Consider the following 21,306-nt stretch of genomic DNA (forward strand, 5'->3'; position numbering starts at 1 on the left):
GCCCAAGCCTGTTGGTGGTTCGTCACATGTGCTCACACCTACTATTGGTGATTTGTTGGTGCCAGCCTCTCTCCATGTTGTTCCTAGTGCTATTGGTGCCATGGCTGACTTTCCGTGCACTATTGGTAATCCTAAGACGCAACCTACTCTTAGGGACAATGGTGCTTCTATTTTGGCTTGTATTCTAAAGTCTAATGCTATTTTGGGTACCTATCTTGACGAGAATGTAAATGTTGCCTCTAATAGTGATGGTGGGCTATAATTATTAAGTGTTGTGGATGATCGCTCTCAATGAGTACATCTCCTTCCTCTTCCCTATGCTAAATCTTCCTCAATTGTGGTATACAGACACAATGTGGTGGAAAACAAAAAAAATTATATGCACAAGGAATCATTTATAGATTCAATATTTTTTTACCACCTCGTCTTGATTTACATAAATGGCTCTTTGATTCTTGGTGGTCTTTCATTGTGGGCAAGATCAAGTTATTCCCTTATATGAGAGGTTTCTTAGTTGTGTCATTTGACAAATCTAAGGATGTGTGTTTATTGCTTGAGGACAGGTTGTGGATGCGAGGAGAGCACCCTCTTTCTATCAAGCCTTACACTCACCCCCTTTTTGAATCGCTTAATGTTAGATTTGTGTGTGTTCACCTTCAACATCTTCCTCTAGTTTTGAGAAGAGTCTTGCTACAAAGCCATAAACAACTCTATTGGTCAATTTAAAAGGTTGAGTACCACTTCCTACTAGGTTACTCAACATTTTCCCATGTTGTGGTGGATATTGATGTATCCATGTTTCTTCACATGGGCACAGTTTAGATGGTGGGGTATAGGTCTTAGACTCAATTGCTTGACAATAAGGGCCTCCCTTTTGAATAAAAAATGAACTACTAAGTGCCCAATCTTCAAGTACAAGGCACAACAACATGGAAGAAGGCCTACAAAGTTCACTTGACTAATCATGCCTCTAACTCCTTAATAATGATTCCTCTGGTGTTGTTGTCTCCTCAAGAAACTGGTTCTCATGCAAACGGGTCTAACTTGAGTCAATCCCACCTCTATTTCCCCATCAATTCATATTGGTAAGTCTCAACCACCTTTAGTTCTACAACTACTTGATTTTGCTACCTCTTCAATTGGCCACCTAGCTACTAAGTGCCCACTCTTCAAACACAAAGGCATAACAACATAGTAGAAGAATGCCTACAAAGACCACCTACCTGATGATTCCTCCCGAGAGGACATGTTTTCTCAAGGCACTAGTTCTCACGCAAATGGTATGACTAGCAAGCCCATCCCTATTCAGATTGGTAAGTCTTAACCACCTTCTACTCAACCCTACCTATCATGTCTACAACTTCATATCACTCCTCACTTTTCCTCTCCCCATTAACTCTTCATCGTTCCTACACACATAGATTGGTCCTTTAAGGAGAAAGCCCACTCTCCTTAGAAACCCACTCTCCTTCTCATTGTTCTAAGGACATTAATGATAGTATTTATTGGACTGTTGTAGAAGACAAAAGAAAGATCTTCGCAAATCTATCTCTCAATCTCACACAAGAGTGAACAATGTTTCATTGCTGGTTGACTATTTCTTTGTTAATGATAGTATTTATTGGACTACTGTACAAGACAAAAGAAAGATCTTCGCAAATCCATCTCTCAATCTCACACTAAAGTGAACGATGTTTCAGTGCTGGTTGACTATTTCTTTGTTAAAGGATTCAAGCCCTTTCAGAGCCCTGATTTTACTAATATCAAAAACAGCATTTTGTTGAGCTAGCGCCCCATTAGTTTTTTTTTTGCTTGTTTCATTTTTTATTATATAGATTTTTAAAAATTAATTAATTAAGAGGTAAAATTAAGAAAGAAGTGAAAGCATATAAACAACCACATGGTATATTTTCCATCATGGAATGGCCTATAACTTCGGTATCTTAATTTATTTACATCATAATTTCAGTTCCTTGAAAAATACTACAAATCTACTACGAGTGAATGTTTACATCATAATTTCAGTTCCTTGAAAAATACTGCAAATCTACTACGAGTGAATATTCTGTAACATTCATTCCCCTTAATTACTTGCATGAGATCACTTCTGCTGCTGCATAAATTTTAATGGGCAATTTTTAAATGGCATTAGAACTGAGTTATTATACTAATCAAAGGACTGCTGCTTCTTATAATCCACGTACTGCACACTTATTCTACTCACCCAATTCATTTTTTGCCTCGACGAACCTGTATCATGAACTCACAAAAACAGAGAAAAGGAGATGTCAAAAATAAAAGATATGAAACATTGAAAGGGCTACATTTGGCTTGCATGTGTATATTTTATACCTGATAAGAAAAAAGGCTTCTACATTTTAAAATAGTGATGACAACATACGCAATATATTTCAAGAACAGGCAACATTTTGGCTTGCATGTGTATGCATATCTTATTCCTGGTGAAAAAGTCTCACAATTTAAGAATGACGGCAACATACGCCATATATTTTCAAACAGATCTTCCTGCTTATAGTCCATACATGGAATTCTCTGCAGTTCTATAGCATCTCTCTAAAACCAATTTGATAAAGTTCAGGATTTCAATCTCAAAGCCATACTCATATTAAATTACTTCTTTAACAATTTTTATTTGCCAATTAGATTCAACAGTTAATCAATTGATCGTGTGATATTTTTTTAATTGATTCCTCCATTTGCAAGAAGTGATGAGAGAAAATTTGTTTGTTATATTTATATTCAGTTGTGAACACAATGAAATTCTCAATCTGCACAATCAATGTTGCAGCACGGTGGCGAGAGATTTGGTAACATGCAAACAAGCATAACATTATATTCAAACAAATCAGTAAGCTAACCTTGCAATTTAGCATTCTCAATGAGGGCTATGAAACAGACACTCAAGTGGTACCACAATCGCAGAATTTAATCTTGCGAATCAAAGAATTGTTTGGGACAACACCAAGATAATTGTTTGAAAGAACATGCTTTGAAAGAGAATACACCTTTAGAAAAATCTAAACTATAGTTGTCTGCAATAAAAGCAACAGAACCTGGAGATATGTAAGGAATATGGAGTATGTGTTATTCTAAATTGATATGTGAAAAAAGAGAAATTACTTGATCTCCTCGCTTTCTGAAAAAATCAGGCAACTTTGGTCTACCAAATACGTCTCCCCCTATCATTTAAGTCCACAGGTCTTAATTTTCCCCATCAATTATTTTTAGTCAAGCATATAGAGCGTAGTCTATTTTCATTTCTCCTCCGCCTTTCATTAAACAAATAGATTATAACAGAACTTGAATAGACATGTGATTGTCCTTAACCTTTTATTAAATAAACAGATGGTTTTACGATTAAGATTTAGCAAATGGTATCCAACATTTATGAAGTTATATCACTAGTTCATCTAAGAGAGAGCTGTAGTTTATTTCCCCCGTGGTTTTCTTTTGCATTTCCTCCAAAAACACCAATTAAATTAGGAATACTGGCTGCTACATTTTAAAGATACAAAGAAACTGCAACTTAAAAAGTATGCTTACTCACAACAAACTATGGTAAGACAAGAAAAGAAATGAGCATGTGACTTTTCTCATTCTAGCATCTGACCTTTTTAAACCCATCATCATCATTAAAGCAACTAAAAGGATAACGAATTTTAATTTAAAAACTGCAATTTCATGTTCAACAAGCTCTTGGGCAGTCAGGGCATTACAGAAAAAATTTATCCGTGAGAACTGAATAGCCTATTAAAAAGTATCATTTCAAAAAGGTTAAATATTTTGTCAAATTTCCTACAAAATCTTACACGTATCCAAATGAGCTAAAAGGGGTACTTGTAATTATTTTACCTAACCATACTCAAAATTCTGTCAATTCCAATGTTTTCACCTCACCTAACACTTGCTAAAAAGATTTGAATCTCAATAGCACGTTTTTATTTTACTTTTTCTTCTCAGTGGTTCCAGCAGACCTGCAAAGAAATATAATCATGTGATAATGTATTAATTCCAGATAAAATGATAAAACCTGCAACACTAAATAAGTTGAAAAGTCTATCAATCTGAGCTACATGTAACCAATGCAAAAGAGAGTACCCTGGGTCCCCAGGGTTACCCACGTTTCTGAGAAGTAGGGACATCATGGGTGTGGCAGAGTAAGGAAAAAACATCCTCAAGAGTGGCATCCCCATAGCTGGGATGGCCCTACAGAGGGTCACTAAAACATTTATTTTTTTATTTAAAAGCGAACATAAACCACAAAAGGCCCGTCATTAAAAACTTATAAATACACTAGCCCCTACTCTGTTGCAATCATGAAATGAGGAAGAGAAAGTCCCCTGTAAACTTTAAAAAGTCATTTCGCCATTAAAAATTTTGCAAAAGCAGAAAAAAATGAATGCACCATGAAAATACTGTTTTGGGCTTGATCAGATCATGTCTCATGTAACTGAATTTCACTCTTGCTTTCACTTTGCTAACTTAATCTTCTAAGAAATGCTACTGGTTACAGTGAAACGATATAGAAAGTACATATAATTATTTCAGCAAAGATGCTTGGATTTCACACAGCACACTGGCACTGGAACTAGATATGGACCTCTTTGTCAAGTTTATTCTCTAGTGAATCCTTACTTGGGAAAATGCTAAAGTTCCTAACTGCTATTATAAAACAACCCATCCAAAAATTAAGCATTGGTGCATCTACTTTTAATCGTTCGATTAATCATGTTGGAGCCTGGTATACTTTTGTCAGATGATGAATGGCAATAGGTTTTAACATCTTTGGAAATAGTAACTGCAGAAACAATGCATTTACTCGGGACTTGTTACAGCATGGCTACCCTTGAGACACTGGACAGTACAAAGGATGATGCTACAAAGTCTTACAAATGAGTCTTGGTTGATGGTACAATTTATACACGAGATAGGGGTGAACACATTAAGATTCAGTCTGAGGTAAAATATCATACAATAGTAAAACTAAAAACAAGTATAAATATTAGCCCTTTTTAGCTTGTATTGATTACACAAATGATATTGCAACTGCTTTTACTTTTTTTAATAATTAATTTTTATATATTATTATTTTAAAAGTCATCCCCCCAAATTTTCTGCATACCAATTTAAAAGTATATTGTAAAGTATTAAAAAAAAAATTATAGTATTAAAAGGCATAAACAGTAAAATAGTTAAAAAAATAGGTCTGGCATGTTTGGCTAGAAATTAAAATGTTGTTGTTAACCCTAAGTCCAACAAGGTGCTCCCGTGATAAAGATCACTGTTGATCTCCTCGAGTCTCTCTTGGGACCCTTAAGGCTCCTTGAAACCTTAAGTATCTTCGGGACTGACTTTGACATGCATAATGATAAGAATCGAATTTTACTGTTTTCTTGTTTCCAATCTTTGAATATGTCCCTTCCCTTGAGAGTATCTCCATGATTACTTTCCATATTCAAAACCAGATACAAAGGCAACTCAACCTAAGGTCAGGAGAGGTACACATTTGTGACCCTAAGCATCTTGGGGGCTGACTTTGACATGCATAATGATAAGAATTGAATTTTTTTTTCTTATTTCCAATCATTGAATATACCCCTTCCCTTGAGAGTATCTTCATGCTTACTTTCTCTATTCAGATCCAGATACAAGGGCAACTCAGCCTCAGGTCAAGAGAGGTACACATTTGTGACCCTTTGTTCTGCTGGAACAATGGCTTCTTTTCTGGGGCCCCACTATGCATCAAGGTGGCTGATATCAAAAACACCTATCTACTCCCTCCAATCTATTTCCATCCACTTAGGTACTCCTAAGATGCCCCTCCTCAACTTCTTCCCTCAAAGGATATCTGGGTCATCAACATAGCTGTCAATGTGAATCAGGAAAGGTAAACATTTGTGACCCTTTGTTCTGCTGGGACAATGACCCTCTATGCATAAAGGTGTAGCTAATATCTAAAATCCTAGCTACTCCCTCTAATTTATTTGCATTCACTAAAAACGAAGTTGACTTTTTATGTTATGAATTTCTTAAATAATTGAATAACAGCATTTAGCTTGATTCTCTCCCAAATCATTGGTCACAGACTCACATGGCTTGAGGATTCCCCTTAGACAAGTGAGAATATGCAACAAGTTGAGACTAGTCATTGTATTCCTAGTGTAACAAAATCTATTGTCTCGACCTCAACTACACCTCCAAAAGATGTGAAAATTGAGAGTGTTAACAATCTTCAAGAGCCTCATCTCCTATAAGATCAAAGAGAGACCAAGTGACTATATCAACTTTCTTCAAAACTTTCATCAAATACCTGTATCCTCTGTCACAGGGATAGCTGTATTTCAGCCAATAAGTTCAAAATCTGGCAAAACTCAAAAAAAATTGTTTCAGTTTCAGTAGGGAAAAGGAGCTTATGGATTTCTTGACAAAATTAAATTAAATTAAAATATTAAGAACACATTGTCTATTAGCATTTTCAATTTTTTTTCAATTATGTCAACAGTAACATGTAAAAACATATCACAGGATTCAAAGTTTATTAATTATTCATAGTTTACAGGTGTTCACTGTTAGTTTGTGAGCTTCACTATTTGTTTTGAGAGACATCTGTCCAAGAGACTCTTTATTTGAGGATGTCTAGTGTTGACAGTCCATGGTGATATTCTGTGGGTTTGTTGGCTGCTCGTGGTTGCAGACAGTGAGATTCTGTGATATTTTTCGAAGAGGATTCATCATTCTGGGTTGAGTTTGGCAATCCAGTCTGATGATATTCTTTGTCTGTGATAAGTCGGCACTGGTATCGAAGCACAAGCATCAAGGAGAAATATTTAGAATATATTATTATTCAAAATAGGAAAAATTAAAATTTTCAAGGAATTAAAAAAATTAAAAGTATATTAAATAAATTAATAATTATTTAATAATATTCTGTAATTATTTAATAGTTTATAATTTATTGTAATTTTTAATAATTTACTTCGAGTGGCATAAGCTCAACTTCAATGGAGCCTCTAGAGGGAATCCAAGGATTGCTAGGGCTGGATGCATTATCCACTCCTGGGAGAAGAAAGTCATTGCTTATAAGTCAATTAGCCTAGGAGTAGCCACAAACAATTATGCAGAGTTTAATGGACTAAATGAAGGTATCCTGCTCTGTAAGCAGTTGAACATCTCGAAGATTGAAATCGAAGGGGATTCGGCCATTATTGTCAATGCAATCAAGAAACTAGACATTCCCAATTGGAGGCTTAAGTGTCTCCTGGATCGGGCTCTGGAAATTTTAGATACAATTGATGACTATACTATCAATCATGTTTATCAGGAGGCCAACACATTAGCTGAAAATTTAGCTAATAAGGGTGCGGATGGCGAAGAGATGGTTATGGTTGAGGTGGCTGCCAGCTCAGCTCCTATTGCCACATAAGTTGGAGAATATGCGGTTATTTGATTTGAAATTTGCATTTAATAAATGGTTAGTAATTGTCTTTCAGAAGGACAATTATAATGATCTTGGGTCAACTTCCAAGTAGGAGTGCATGATTTTAGAGGCAAGTTGTTAATTACTCCGCATGTGTAGGAGGCTTTTGAGATTGTTCATTTCATTATGTTCCGGTAACCCCTCTCATCGATAAAAGCAGGTATAACCAAGCCTGCGCTTGAAGAGAGCTGAAGAGAAAATAAAGATCTTGCTAAATTTAGCTGGGTTTTCATGGAGTCTACTCTGCGCCTGCTGTCAGCTAATAGGCAAATGGCCTTTCTCAGACTCATCAAAGATAAGAGATGAGGAGAGGTCTTGGAGTCGGAGGAGGATGATCTTGTCAATAGGGCTGTGAGACGAGTCCTGGGGGAGGAGTTTATTGAGACAGAGCACCACTACCAAGTTAACACAGATATCCCGGTGGTTTTTGTCTCAATTCTTTTGGTCATGGGTTTGAAGAAATTTGAAGCCACTCTTCTGTGTCGAGCTCTCTTCCGAAAGGAATTCTTAGGAGATCTTAATTTAGTTGTTGATAATGTGGATGAGGATATGCAGGCCCCATACCCGGAGGATTATGTGGTTAGAGATGGTTCCAGGGTTCCTACTGCTGCCATACAGAACATCCCCAAGAGACCTATTCTCATCATCAAAGATGAGGGTGCATTTGAAGAACGAAAGCCGAGTATTGCTCGAAATATTGAGTTTCTGCAAAGGTGGCTAGGGCAGAAAGCCACCCCTGGAGGAGATTGGTGGGTAGAGTATATGGTTGCTGAGGGTTATGAGCCATAGTCGCCATGCATGGCAGATGCCAGGGAGGTAGAAGAAGTTACAAAGGTCCCCCAGCACCTCTTGAAGAGGCATCATGACAAACCTTCACAGAAAGACCTGGAGATGGAGGCCTCTCGCGCTGCCAAGCAACCACTCCTGCCACATGGGGACTGCGTTTTTGTGGATCAAAGCTCAGGGGAGATGAAAGGCAAAGGAAATAAACGTGGCCAATTCCAAGGATGCTCCTCTACAGATAAGGACTAAAGTGTTTACCTTTGTTTATGTTTAGATCTCGGAAGCTTGGATTTTTGTTTTTTTCTGCTTCCAAGCTATAGTCATAATAGAATAGGCCTTTGTTAGTGCCATATAGGGCACCTCTGTTTTTAGCAGATATGGACATATACAGCATGGTTTTTCAATCTCCATGCTTATTAAGGTCATACCGTATGTTTTTAGATAGGGGATAGTGTCTTATAGGGCACCTAGAGTCTGATGGCAAGATCTGGACTGCGTATGCAGAATTTTGTGTCCTTTATTTTCACCATCAATATATTACCGCTGCGGCTGTGATTTAACAAAAAATAATAATAATAATTTACTATGATTATTTAATAGAAAATATATTTGATATTTTTGATAGATTACTGTAATTATTTAATTATTTAGAATATATTAATATACTGCAATTTTTTATTTTGAGTAATTATATAATTATTTAATAATTATATAATTTTTTACTGTTATTTTTTTTACATTATTTTATAAATCCAACTTTTTCCCCTTTTTTTCAAAATCTTATAATTTTCATTTGCTGATTAATTCCCCAAACAATTAATGCTTCTATGATTTATATAAAAAAAGATATCAAGACAATAGTTATAAACAGCTTCAAACACAAATAATGAAGATATAATGAAGCCAAAGCCCAGACAATAATTCAAACATGTAAAAGTTTAGACCTCCAAAGAATATATATTAAGTCATTTCTCAAGTGAAAGTTAATGCCATAAGGAAACAAACATTCAATTTCAGATTGTTTCGAAAATAGATAACATTCTAACACATGCATAGCAACGATGACAATGATAAATTGGCAAAAGTTTAAGTGGATTCCTTTACTGCAGCCAACATGCCTATAGCATGTGTTTTGCCATTATTAAGGACTGCCAACTTGTATTTTGCAAGAGGAAGATGTATTCCTTGAGTCCTGCCACCAAAGATTGTAAATCATGGATACCACAGTATGCCTCATAGCTAAGAAATGCCAAAATGCATTTATCAAAGCTATTTTTTATTGCAAGCTAGAGAAGATTTTCCAGACGAAATCCTTCGTCATTCCATCTGTATGGGTTTAGGGAGACACCTTATCCTCTTCCAATTCTCATAGGGTGAATATAGGTATTTTGCCCATGTTCATTGCAATATTTTTAGATATGGGTGAACTGAAGTATCTCATCCAAGTAGCATGAGGGGCTCGAAGGACTCCTAGATGATGCAGTCCTAGAGACACTTGGCTTGTGATTCTCAGGCCATTCAATGGTCCTTGGCTTGTGATTCTGCTGTTTATTAAGCCAATGAGAGGTTTCAACCAAATCCAACAATTACATGTATAAATAGACACCTTATCCTCTTCCAATTGTCATAGGGTGAATATAGGTATTTTGCCCATGCTCATTGCAATATTTTTAGATATGGGTGAACTGAAGTATCTCATCCAAGTAGCATGGGGGGCTCGAAGGACTCCTAGATGATGCAGTCCTAGAGACACTTGGCTTGAGATTCTCAGGCCATTCAATGGTCCTTGGCTTGTGATTCTGCTGTTTATTAAGCCAATGAGAGGTTTCAACCAAATCCAACAATTACATGTATAAATAGAGACAATGTTGAAAATACAAAATAAATAAATCAGAATGGATGTTCAGAATATCAATTGATGAATATAACAATGTCCTAAGGGGGCATAATTAAGTATTGATGATGAAGATTCTATGGGTCACAAACTCTTGAATTACATTGCTTTGCTATTCAAATATTGAGCCAAGGAGCGACTTATCAACTTGTGAGAGAAATTGGGGCTACTTTGACCACATTCATTCAAAAAAGATGAATAGGCTATTGTTTAAGAAGTTGGAAGATCTTGCTTACATTAGCAATATTATGCAACTGTGTATGAACAAAGCAACAAAATAATTCCATCCACATCTTCTTCAAAACTCTAACAAACTCTAGAAGACATTACAAATGCAAATGAGCCTAAATTTTATTATGATAAATAGAGTAGTAGTAAATATAATGATTATGATGTACAGCCTGAGTTGGCCTAGTGGTGGAGAACTTGTGCTCTTGAAAGAGAGGTCACAAGTTCAAATCCCACAAGAGGATAATGATTATGATGTACAGCCTGAGTTGGCCTAGTGGTGGAGAACTTGTGCTCTTGAAAAAGAGGTCACAAGTTCAAATCCCACAAGAGGGTAAGGTATGTACACCTCATCAGCTTCGGCCCATTACCGATCAAAAAAAAAATATAGTGATTACGATATTTGCATCAACTCAACCAAGTGCTCTCAATGACTTGAAACTTTTTGAAAAATTGAGTCTTGACACTTGATTGTTGCTTTAGAAAAAAAATACATCTTTACAATTGTGAGTTCATATGTTTCTTACAATTTAACTTTGCTAAGTTTATCATAACTTATAAATGTGACATGTTTTTAAACAGATTTCAACTCTTTTTAGCACATTTTCCTATTTTGGCAATTTTGTGAATTTATTTTATCTAGTTTATTATTCTTTTTTGAACTTTTTTAGTTGACAAAATTTATTTGAATTTTATTTTTGCCAAACTCAAACACAAACATAAAACGGGTGTCATGACCAATGTTAAAAATGTTTGGCCCTTTCCATTTCAAAGATTGTTATTATTTGAGATAGTAAGATCTTTACAAGAGACTCCTAAAGTTGTCAAACCAATTACTTACTTCAAACCATTTCAAGCATTGGAGATGGTACACACCAATTGGATGCATCCAATTGAATAGTAAGATAGGTACAAAATCCTCTTTGCATATTGCTATCAGACCATCTCAATCTCAATTTAGGCAAAGTGAATCTACTTTGTGACATTGTTGAGGGTGGTCACCAAGGTAAGTCATGACAATAATTGTGCATTACCAATATTTTCTCTACCAATAAAGGTTCATTGGTAATACACATTAGGATAAGTTTTAGGGGAAGTACCTATCTTCCTAAAATTATCCAGCATTGACTCATCAACCCTCAACATTCCCTTGTCATTCCACAAGTTGTCTTTTGTTGGGATAGACATTGATGTCATTAGTAGGGCTACATAGGTACACAACCCCCTAAAATCTATGCCCCTATAGCTTGTGGCATTCTCTAGCACAAAGGCATTGGAGATGGTACACACCAATTGGATGCATCCAATTGAATAGTAAGATAGGTACAAAATCCTCTTTGCATATTGCTATCAGACTATCTCAATCTCAATTTAGGCAAAGTGGATCTACTTTGTGACATTGTTGAGGGTGGTCGCCAAGGTAAGTCACGACAATAATTGTGCATTACCAATATTTTATCTACCAATAAAGGTTCATTGGTAATACACATTAGGATAAGTTTTCGAGGAAGTACCTATCTTCCTAAAATTATCCAGCATTGACTCATCAACCCTCAACATTCCCTTGTCATTCCACAAGTTGCCTTTTGTTGGGATAGACATTGATGTCATTAGTAGGGACATAGGTACACAACCCCCTAAAATCTATGCCCCTATAGCTTGTGGCATTCTCTAGCACAAAGGCAATAAGGGGCATCCCCTAGCCATCCCTAATCCCAATTTAGGCAAACTACATATGCTTAATCTTGTTGTCAAGTTTTTTGCTCCTATAAGCAAGGTAGGTCACACAAACACGTGTGTACTACTAGTATCTTCTCTATCAACAAAGATTCATTATTAGATGTTTTAAAGGGAGTACTAAGTTTCTGATTAGATTATTCAACTTGGCTTCACCAACCCTTGACATTCCCTTGTGAGTATTTTCCAAACTATGTGTTGCTCCTTTTGTTGAGATAGATGGTGGTGTCTCCCTACCAGACCTTGTGTACTAGTACTCTTATGGCATCTAGTACAAAGATTGAAAGTGACATGGCAAAGTCACTCCCTATCCCCATGGGCTTCTGGATGTATCTCCAAAGCATCTCCTCATGCGAAAACTCAAGTTGTTAGGCATTTTATCATTTTGTAGCCTTCGGGCCTTTTATTGCAATGAAAACAATAAAATTTGTGAATTCAAGCAATATGTGAATATCTAAATTTGAATCTTGATGACACGTATAAAAACTTGTAAATATTTAAATTTCCCTACATATATACTATTGTCCCCTACCATGCTTCAAAAATACCTCATCACCCCTAATTCATGAAACATATATTATTATTTCTTTAGTCACCTTGTTGCACACACATAACATGTAACAATATTACTTGAAACCTTTCACACTTTGTTTTTGTTATGCAAGTGATGTACCTTCACAAGAATATTTGTACATTTGAGTTTACTTGCTTTGTTTATACTTCTTTAGTGCTTTGTACTTTGTTGTATTTCATATTCAAGTAATTTTACCCCAATAATTCTCTATTATGACTAAATTTAGTCTTCTAAGTCTCACTAATCTTTTATTGATATTTTCTTAACAATTTAGCATATTTATTACATTCTTTCCCTAAGCTTTGGATGTGTGTATCTACAAAAAAAGGACTAAATTTCTTGATTCAAATCAAGATGAAGATTTCTAAAATCTCACAACAAATTAAGGAGTCAAAGCTCTTATGAATAGATTATGAAACTCAATATTCATTGGGTTCTGATGCCTATAGCTAATAGACCATGACAAATGACAAGATAATATTCTTAGCTCACAAGTTGCACAATTATCAATGCAAGTCTCCTTATGAGTTTATATAAAGTTTTTGAAATTAAAACTCAAGCAACATGAGAACTCAAAAATCAAACTCAAGCATCATAGCAAGCTATTGTTAAGAGTGTTAACCTAAATGAAAAACCTGTCACTCACACTCTATCTATAAATCAAAACAATAGTTCACATCATAACACTTGCACCTTAAACTTAAGAGAGCATGCATTCCAAACAATTACTTAGCCAAAGGCCTTACCACACTCACTTCATTTCATGCCCAAGCTCACTCGAGTTCAATTTCAGAATAGCATAACAATAAAGTTCCAACAAACACAAGCAATTGCTTCAACCCAAACATGTCTAAATCCTAAAATTGAACTAAAAATTAAGATCTTGGGCTTGTGGCTACCATTTAGTTAGCAACCCAAAAAAATATGCACTCCATTTCATACCCTAGTAGGCAAAAAAAAAACAATTTCCAATTGCAATGCATCAACAAGTTTGAACCAGACAAAACATTGTAATTAGTCAAACTCAACCCAAATTAAATCCAACCACATTTGCTACATATTAGCCCAAAATCATACTCATATTTAAAAATTTCCAAATCCACACCCTTTGTTATTCCAACCTCAATACTACACCCCTTCATCTCAAACCTTATTGCACAAATCACATAAATGCACATTCACTCTCCAAATCACCTAACAATTCATGATCAACATCTATATATAAAAATCAATAGCAACTTTGTAAGCTATGTAACAACACATGGAGTCACTTAAAAAACTATGCGAAACTCGCAACTAATTGAATCCAACCACATTCACTACTTATAACCTAAAATAATTTGCAAACCCACAATCTTTATTAGGCCAACCCCAATGGCTACATCCCCTTCATGCCAATCATTAATGCACAAATTACATGAAAGCACAATCACTCTCTATATCACCACGCAAATCATGATCCATATTTATGTATAAAAATTTGTACCAACTTGGTAAACCATGTCAAAACACCTCAAGCCACTTCAAAAAACTATGTTGGAAGCCATAAAGCCACATAAAAACCCACATGGAAATTGAGCCATCATGGTTATAATTTCATAATTATAGTAAAATAAAATTCCATTGAGAGTGACTGGTTATAAATCATCATCCAACCACATTCACTCCATAAAACCTAAAATTGTACCTATATTTAAGAGTTTGCAAACCTAAAACCTTTGTTAGGCCAACCACAATGCTACATCCCCTTCATGTCAATCCTTAATGCACAAATCACATGAAAGCAAAATCACTCTCTAGATCACCAAGCAGATCTTGATCCATATTTATATAAAAATCTGTAGCAACTTGGTAAACCATGAAAAACACCTCACGCCACTTCATAAAACTATTTTGGAAGCCATAAAGCCGCATAAAACCCCACATGGAAAATAAGCCATGATAGCTAAAATTTCATAGTTATTGTAAAATGAAATCTCATTGAATAAATGGTTGGAATAATATTGCACGAACCAACAACCAAGATGTAAACTATTTAAATTAGAAAGGAAAGATATGAATGGGAAACTAAGTTATAAATAGATGTCAAGATAGAAAATTAAGCCCTCCTAACATAGTCGAAGGCATGGAAATGGGAGAAAAACAAAAGACCTCCTAATATAGCTAACATGTGGAATACCATTTTCAAAGTATGTCATTAATTGTTATCCTCTATAAATGGAAAAGAAAGCTGAAAGAAATTTGTTTTATGACTTCCAAGGAATATCAAAATCTGGAAGACAAGGTTGTAGTCAAGTGGCCACGTATTATCCTTTCAAAACCGAAAAAATTCCTAATTTCATAAAAATCAGCCAATAACTGAATCATATACCATCTACCGCAAGAGAATAAAACTAAACTTGTGCAAAGGGTTGTGCTATTATGAAAATGGAAGACACTCCAGACTCTCAGAGTGCTTTGGCAACTTCAAAACCCCTCACCACAACAATATGACCTTCATTACTCACGTGGTATATGGGGGAAAGTCGTGGCATAACAATCAAATGAGACCCATGTGGTTCTAGCTTACCCATAAAAAAATATGGGAAAAAAAAATCAACAAGTGCTCCAACAACCTTGAAGGGCTTCATATTGTAGCAACCCGCAACATTCTACAGAAAAACAACTTAAGGAATCAATAAACTACACAGAAATTTCATCAAATTCTATACTTACAACATTTTGAGGGTTCAAACAGACTCGAACTACAGATAAACATTACCCCCGATTACACACATTTATCCATGCCCTAATTTACAAAAAAAAAAACTCCCGCCTCTAGATCGCCCATAAATTTAGAGCCTAATAAACATAAAAGCTTCACCAAGTGCCAAATCAGATTACATTCACTGCATACAAACCGAAACTGCGACAAAAAGGTAAGAACAATTATACAACTCACGGCATCTGTCAAGCCTATATCCTATATCTTGTCCAATTCATCTCCTGCCTTGATATCACCAGGATATGCAGGCATACAGGTGAGCATGATTTCTAATCAGATAACGGAAACAAATCGATAAGATCCGTCTATAGCATATAAAACTAATCACCTCAACATGAATGAAAAACGGGCGGCGTAACCCAGATGCATCATCTTTTTATATCTCATGAACGTCATGCACCAAAATGAAATCATTCCACGTTCACGTTCCCATTCATATTATAAAACAAAAAATTAAGTTACATTTGATATTTCGGTGGCCACAAAACCCTAACATAAGCCCAAAGAAATGGAGAAAAAGCTTCTTTTGAACTATAAAATATTAGTGTACCTCATCTTGCGAAGAACATTGGACATCTCCTCACGCTTCTTCTTAGCGCGCTTGTGGGTACCGAGCTTCTTCTTGGCCACCTTGAGAGCCCTCTTGTCCTTCCCCACCTTCAGCAACTCTGTTATTCTCTTCTCGTATGGAGCGAAACCCGCTACTTCCCGGATCAATTTTCTCACAAAATCTGTCCTCTTACTTCGCTTCTGCAAGCACAGGCCATTCGATTCAAATCAGATTTAACAAATCATCTCCAAGGGTATGAGGGAAACTTTCAAAGGCCTTGTCCATTGCTTACCCCTTTGTTGGCGGAGGGTCGGGGTGCCAACTCCCGCCTGGTTACGACATGTCCTCTGTTTGTTCCCACGAACAAGCCACTCTTTGCCTGCGGAGGCGCCATTTCTGCTCTGCAATCACTAACGCAATCCTTTACTTCTTTTATCTTTTATTCATTCATTTATGCTTTGCCCCCTTGAAACCCTAATTCTCTAAGGTGGGCTTTATGACTAGGCGGTCATATTTCTTCCTAACTCTTTTATTTTGGCACCCTTTGTGGGGATGTTGTGTCTAACAAGAGATGCAAAGCGTCAAGTTCCTGCCGAGTTGGTTATGATTAGTATAAAGATTGTTGGAAGTGCATTTGACATTTTGAATGAAATGGCATTGCCATGGTAAATCAAAATTCGATGAGCATTACCAACATAGTCGCTGCCTGTTTTAACTTTTGTGCTTTGGAACGATTGGCAATTATGAGAATTGAATATAAAAGAGAGTATAATAGAATTGAATGCAAAATTCATCCCTAAGTAAACAAATAACATATGAAAAAATGAGCATGCACAAAAACATGTAACTAAGTTTGAAAGCATAATTCTCAAAAATGAGACATAAATATGATAGAAATTAGGAACTTGTTACATTTACAAATATGATAGATGCAAATAAAAAACATTTCCAACATTACATTTACTGGTCACAACAGGTCTTGTTCACCATTAGAGCAGTTCAATTGTAATTACTTTAGTGGAACCAATTTGTGTATGTCTAAATTAAAGTCCATGAGAATAATAGTGAGAATTTGATTCATAGATTAATCTCCATGAAAGAATACATACAAGCTCAACATACCTCCGTTCAGGGTTATTGTTAGACAAATAGATAAACAATCTTCTAACATGTGAAGCAAGCATTGAAATATGATATTAACATACATATTGTTGGCATAAATATAAATATACAGAAACAGTGTTCCAAATATGCAAACATCTTTTGATAGGGCCTGTACTAAGTCATAAAAAGAAATGCCTATAAAAATAATTCTTCAAACAATTAAATATACTCTTATAGAGCACATAATTTTTTTCCTAAATCACATATCAGTAGATCCAGTCTTCCAAAAGGACAACTGAGTATGATAAATTTTGTCTTATTGGACAGTGCATAATATAATAAATTTGTCTTGTCAGCATTAGCAACATTTTAAAAAAGTTGTTGAGTCTTATAGTGCAGTAAGCAACAGTTTGTAGAGTGCAAGATAAATATAAAGTTTTAACAGAGAAAGCAAATTTGTATCTAATTTGCTTTTATTTGTTAAGTAGTAGTAGTCTATTTCAGTGAAGTTGTTCCATATGACAAGTATCCTTGATTTCTGCCTTAGAGATTGTGTCCTTCCTGCAAAACACAAATTGGTTTTATTGTTTGTAAATTAGTATTTGTTATAGTGTAGAGTTAATAAAAATGTTTGAAATGTATAAAGGTTAATGTAATGTATCATGTTTACCTTTTTGTAGAAATCATTCCTGAAGAACAAAGGCATGAGTAATGAGATTGTTTTGGTTGAGAGTGAAGTGGCCCTTAGTTGTAAAATCACGTAGAATGAAGATAACTCTTGATTTGTCTTCTTTGTAATCTTCATGTGTAGTATTTTGAAGAGCTGGCAACAATTGTTCAATTGTGGACTTATCAAGAGAACATTGTATTGTTTGTTTATTTTCGGTTGTAAGTATTGTGTTGAGGTGAAGTGAGTATACATAGGTGACTTTTTGGTGACACCTGGTGCAGTAAGCAGTGTTGTCTTCAAGCATGCCATAGTTTTCAAATTTATAACTGCATTGTGGGCAAAATGCATAGAATGGAACTGAGAATGGATTTGCCACTTTAAGGATACCATCAACCTGTAAGAGAGGGGTAAATGTTAATGTGGTGTGCAAACAGTGCATTTGTAAAATGAAGAGATGCATGTTGTGAAAATAGTTGAAAGGCTTGTGCGGAATGTTATTCTTTGGTCCACTTTTTTTACAACATTTCTGAAGAGCATTGCAGGGATTTCATTCCTTTGTAGGTGGTCTTCTATTGAGAGGCATTGCTGGCCAAAACTTTGGTGCAGGTACAACTATTGAAGAGTAACATGGTTAGTTATTTTGTGTGAAATTTTTTTGTATGCAAAGTATTTTCCTATACTAAATAGAAGTTTGGAAACAATTATGAACTTTTTTACCTGTACTTTGTCTATTTCATTATCACCATCTTTGATGTCAAGTGTGTATTGTGAACCTTGTTTGCCTGTCCTTGTTACCAAAGCTCCAATTGTTCCAATGGGGTACTCATTTGTGCTGAAGCGTAGTTGTTTTATTGTGGTGCTTGGTATGAAATTGTATTCTTGACACATGCGTGGCATTGTTTCAATTGCGGTAGAATCTTTGAGGATTAATATGCAATCGCTGTCACCACGATCGTAGTCTGTCTTTGGGGCAATATCAAATCCTGAAATGCAAATTGCAGAATTTGCCACTATTTTTTCCTCATATTTTTCTACGAGGTCACCATTTACATTAACTGTAATTGTCATTTCAACTTTTAAATATGTTAGATCTGCACGGAGGGCAGGGCTTGCTTGTTCACTTTGTCAAGTGTGGCTTTGTAGACAACGAGCACATCCCCTTGGAAGATGTTACCTACTTTTCTTGCGTTCAAGTCTTCAATAGATATGGCATTTTGTCCTTTGACTTTTGATCTGCAAGAATCGTAAGACTAGTGCATTAATATTGCTAACTTTACATAATCTTAATTAATTTGAGATAAGATAAGTTCAATACCTTTTTGTGATTTCTTCTTGATTGATTTGTGTTTGTTTTCCTGATCTCTTTGTTGGCTCCATTGTTCTCCTGGAAAAAAAGATATGTAATATTGGAATAAATTTTATAATTGTCGTGTTCTGTTCGCATTTTTGGATAAATTGTTTGTGAATTGTAGATGCAAAATTTTATGTGTTGTTGAAATTGCAATTCTATTATATTCGAATAATGTGTATTTGTGATTCTATTTGTTATTTTTATTAGTATTATGAATTTTAGTTTGTTGAATCAGTGATATGCCTGTTCATAAAAGTAGCAAGGTGATCAGTCCAGTATGCCTCTGTTTTATAGATGGAGCATATGTTTTTGTATGAATTTGACCAGATGTGATCAATTAATGGTTTGTTTATTGTGTGTGAATGGTCTAACAAGAAATGTATATTGTGTTTTTTCATATAATTCGCAAGCAATTTTTGGCATTTGCTTTGTATGGCCATGTCAATATTGAAATCTCCCACAATGAATAGTATTTTTGGGGGGGGGGGATGTGGGATAGTACTTTGTTCATGATTGTTAAAATTTCAAGTATAGGAGCATTTGGTCTTGCATAAACATTACAAACATTGAGATCATTGTTCAGGAACTGTGTTGTTATTGTCATTACTTCTACATTTGTTGATCTATGTTCTTTTGTTTTTGAGATTTGTAGATGTTTCTTAGTTAAAGTCATAATGCCATGTATGTTATGTATAGCAACACAATTGTAAAGGTTTAGTAAAGTGTTACTTTGATGAGGATGGGTATGAACCTCCTGTAGACAAATGATGTCAGAAGACATTATGTCATAGTCATTTAGAATGTCATTTGTGTGTGCTTGTAAACTACAAGTGTTTAATGTGCAGAGCAAAAGTTGTGGCATGTTGTGGGAACATACATTTAAGTTTTCAAATTGTCATGTTGCATTGGTTTGAAGGCGTGACATTTCAAGATGTACTTTTTTCTTTATTTTGAAATTGTTTATAGTTAGAGGTTTGAGCAAGAATAATGATTGCATTGATTTGGTACGTGAAAGTGCGGTATATGCGAGGCCATTTTGTTGAACGGTTGTGGGATCAAATGCTAGACCTTCCATTGTTAGTCCTTGTGACCGATGTATGGTTCGTACACATGCTACTTGTATAGGAAATTGTTTTCTAATGGTTATTTTGTTGTTCATTGATATTTTTTGAATGGGTCTAGCAATGCGAAGTATAGGTACCCATTGTTTATCAATGTCATTTTTGTAGCATTCAACTAGTTTTTTCCTTTCTTGTTGTCCTATCGTAGGGTTGTTTATTTTGAGCCATACAATGTCAATGTCATTGTATTTTGTGTATGCTTTAAATATTCCATCTATTCCATTGACTAGACCATCTTTTGTGTTATAGTTGCCTGCATAGATTTCGACAAGAATGTTTCGTTTCAATTTTATCTGTGTGGGCAACATAGTCGTATGATTGTACAATCTTATTGTAAAATTATTTTCTTCATATTCATCGATTGCATCTATGACAATGGCATTGTCTGAAATGATAGATGGCGTTGTCTGAAATGATAGATAGCATTTTATTGTTGTGTTCATCAACATCCTTTTTCCTATAAAATAGGAAAGGAAATGTTGGGTCAATGGGTGGTGGGCATGAGCAATGTTGATAGAGATAATGCAAATCGTTGTTTGTTTGTAACCCAATACGAATTCTATTAAGGATTGATATAAAAATGTCATCTTTTTGTCTCATTGTACAATTCAGTGAATAACACCTTATTTTCTCTTTCCAAAAGTTGTAGGGCATCAATTCTTTTTGAGTTGGTTTATTTTCAAAGACAACAGAGTCAAGTACAGGTTGTGCTTGATATAGATCTCCAACAAAGATCGTGTCAAGGTTCCCAAAATGTGCAGTGGGCATTTGCATTATGTCACGTAACCTTTTGTCAATGCACCGTAAGAATGTAGAGCCCACAAGTGATATTTCATCTATAAGAAGTACATGGAGTTGTTTGTAATGCTTTAACATTTGGTCTAGTGTTTCAGTATTGAGTGGAAGAAATTCGGATTTGTTAAATGGAATGTGAAAGGCTGAATGTAATGTGATTCCACCTATGTTATATGCTGCTTTTCCAATGAATGTCATTTTAAGACCCTTTGGTTTGTCTGGATCGTTTTCGATAGA

The 21,306-nt window shown here is 35.3% G+C and overlaps 1 protein-coding gene across 5 annotated transcripts; it reads right to left on the bottom strand.

The window, feature by feature from the left end:
• Positions 1 to 1,889: 1,889 nt before the first annotated feature.
• On the bottom strand, positions 1,890 to 16,479 carry LOC131038218 (large ribosomal subunit protein eL36y). 5 transcript variants are annotated; one of them, XR_009104370.2, is made up of 5 exons: positions 16,321 to 16,479; positions 16,029 to 16,228; positions 3,919 to 3,995; positions 2,225 to 2,250; positions 1,890 to 2,113 (listed from the first exon to the last, which is right to left on the bottom strand). XR_009104370.2 is itself a non-coding variant. In XM_057970573.2 (4 exons), exons 1-3 carry the CDS (start codon positions 16,420 to 16,422, stop codon positions 3,965 to 3,967), a joined length of 333 nt encoding a protein of 110 aa, XP_057826556.1. In that variant the 5' UTR covers positions 16,423 to 16,479; the 3' UTR covers positions 1,890 to 2,250; positions 3,919 to 3,964. The 5 variants fall into 5 exon arrangements, 3 of the variants coding, with proteins under 3 accessions (XP_057826556.1, XP_059068456.1, XP_057826555.1); XR_009359080.1 differs by having other exon boundaries at positions 2,225 to 2,262; XM_057970573.2 differs by having other exon boundaries at positions 1,890 to 2,250.
• Between the last annotated feature and the right edge of the window lie 4,827 nt (positions 16,480 to 21,306).

This window comes from Cryptomeria japonica, chromosome 10 (genome assembly GCF_030272615.1).
Source record: "Cryptomeria japonica chromosome 10, Sugi_1.0, whole genome shotgun sequence".
Classification (NCBI taxonomy): Eukaryota; Viridiplantae; Streptophyta; class Pinopsida; order Cupressales; family Cupressaceae; genus Cryptomeria; species Cryptomeria japonica.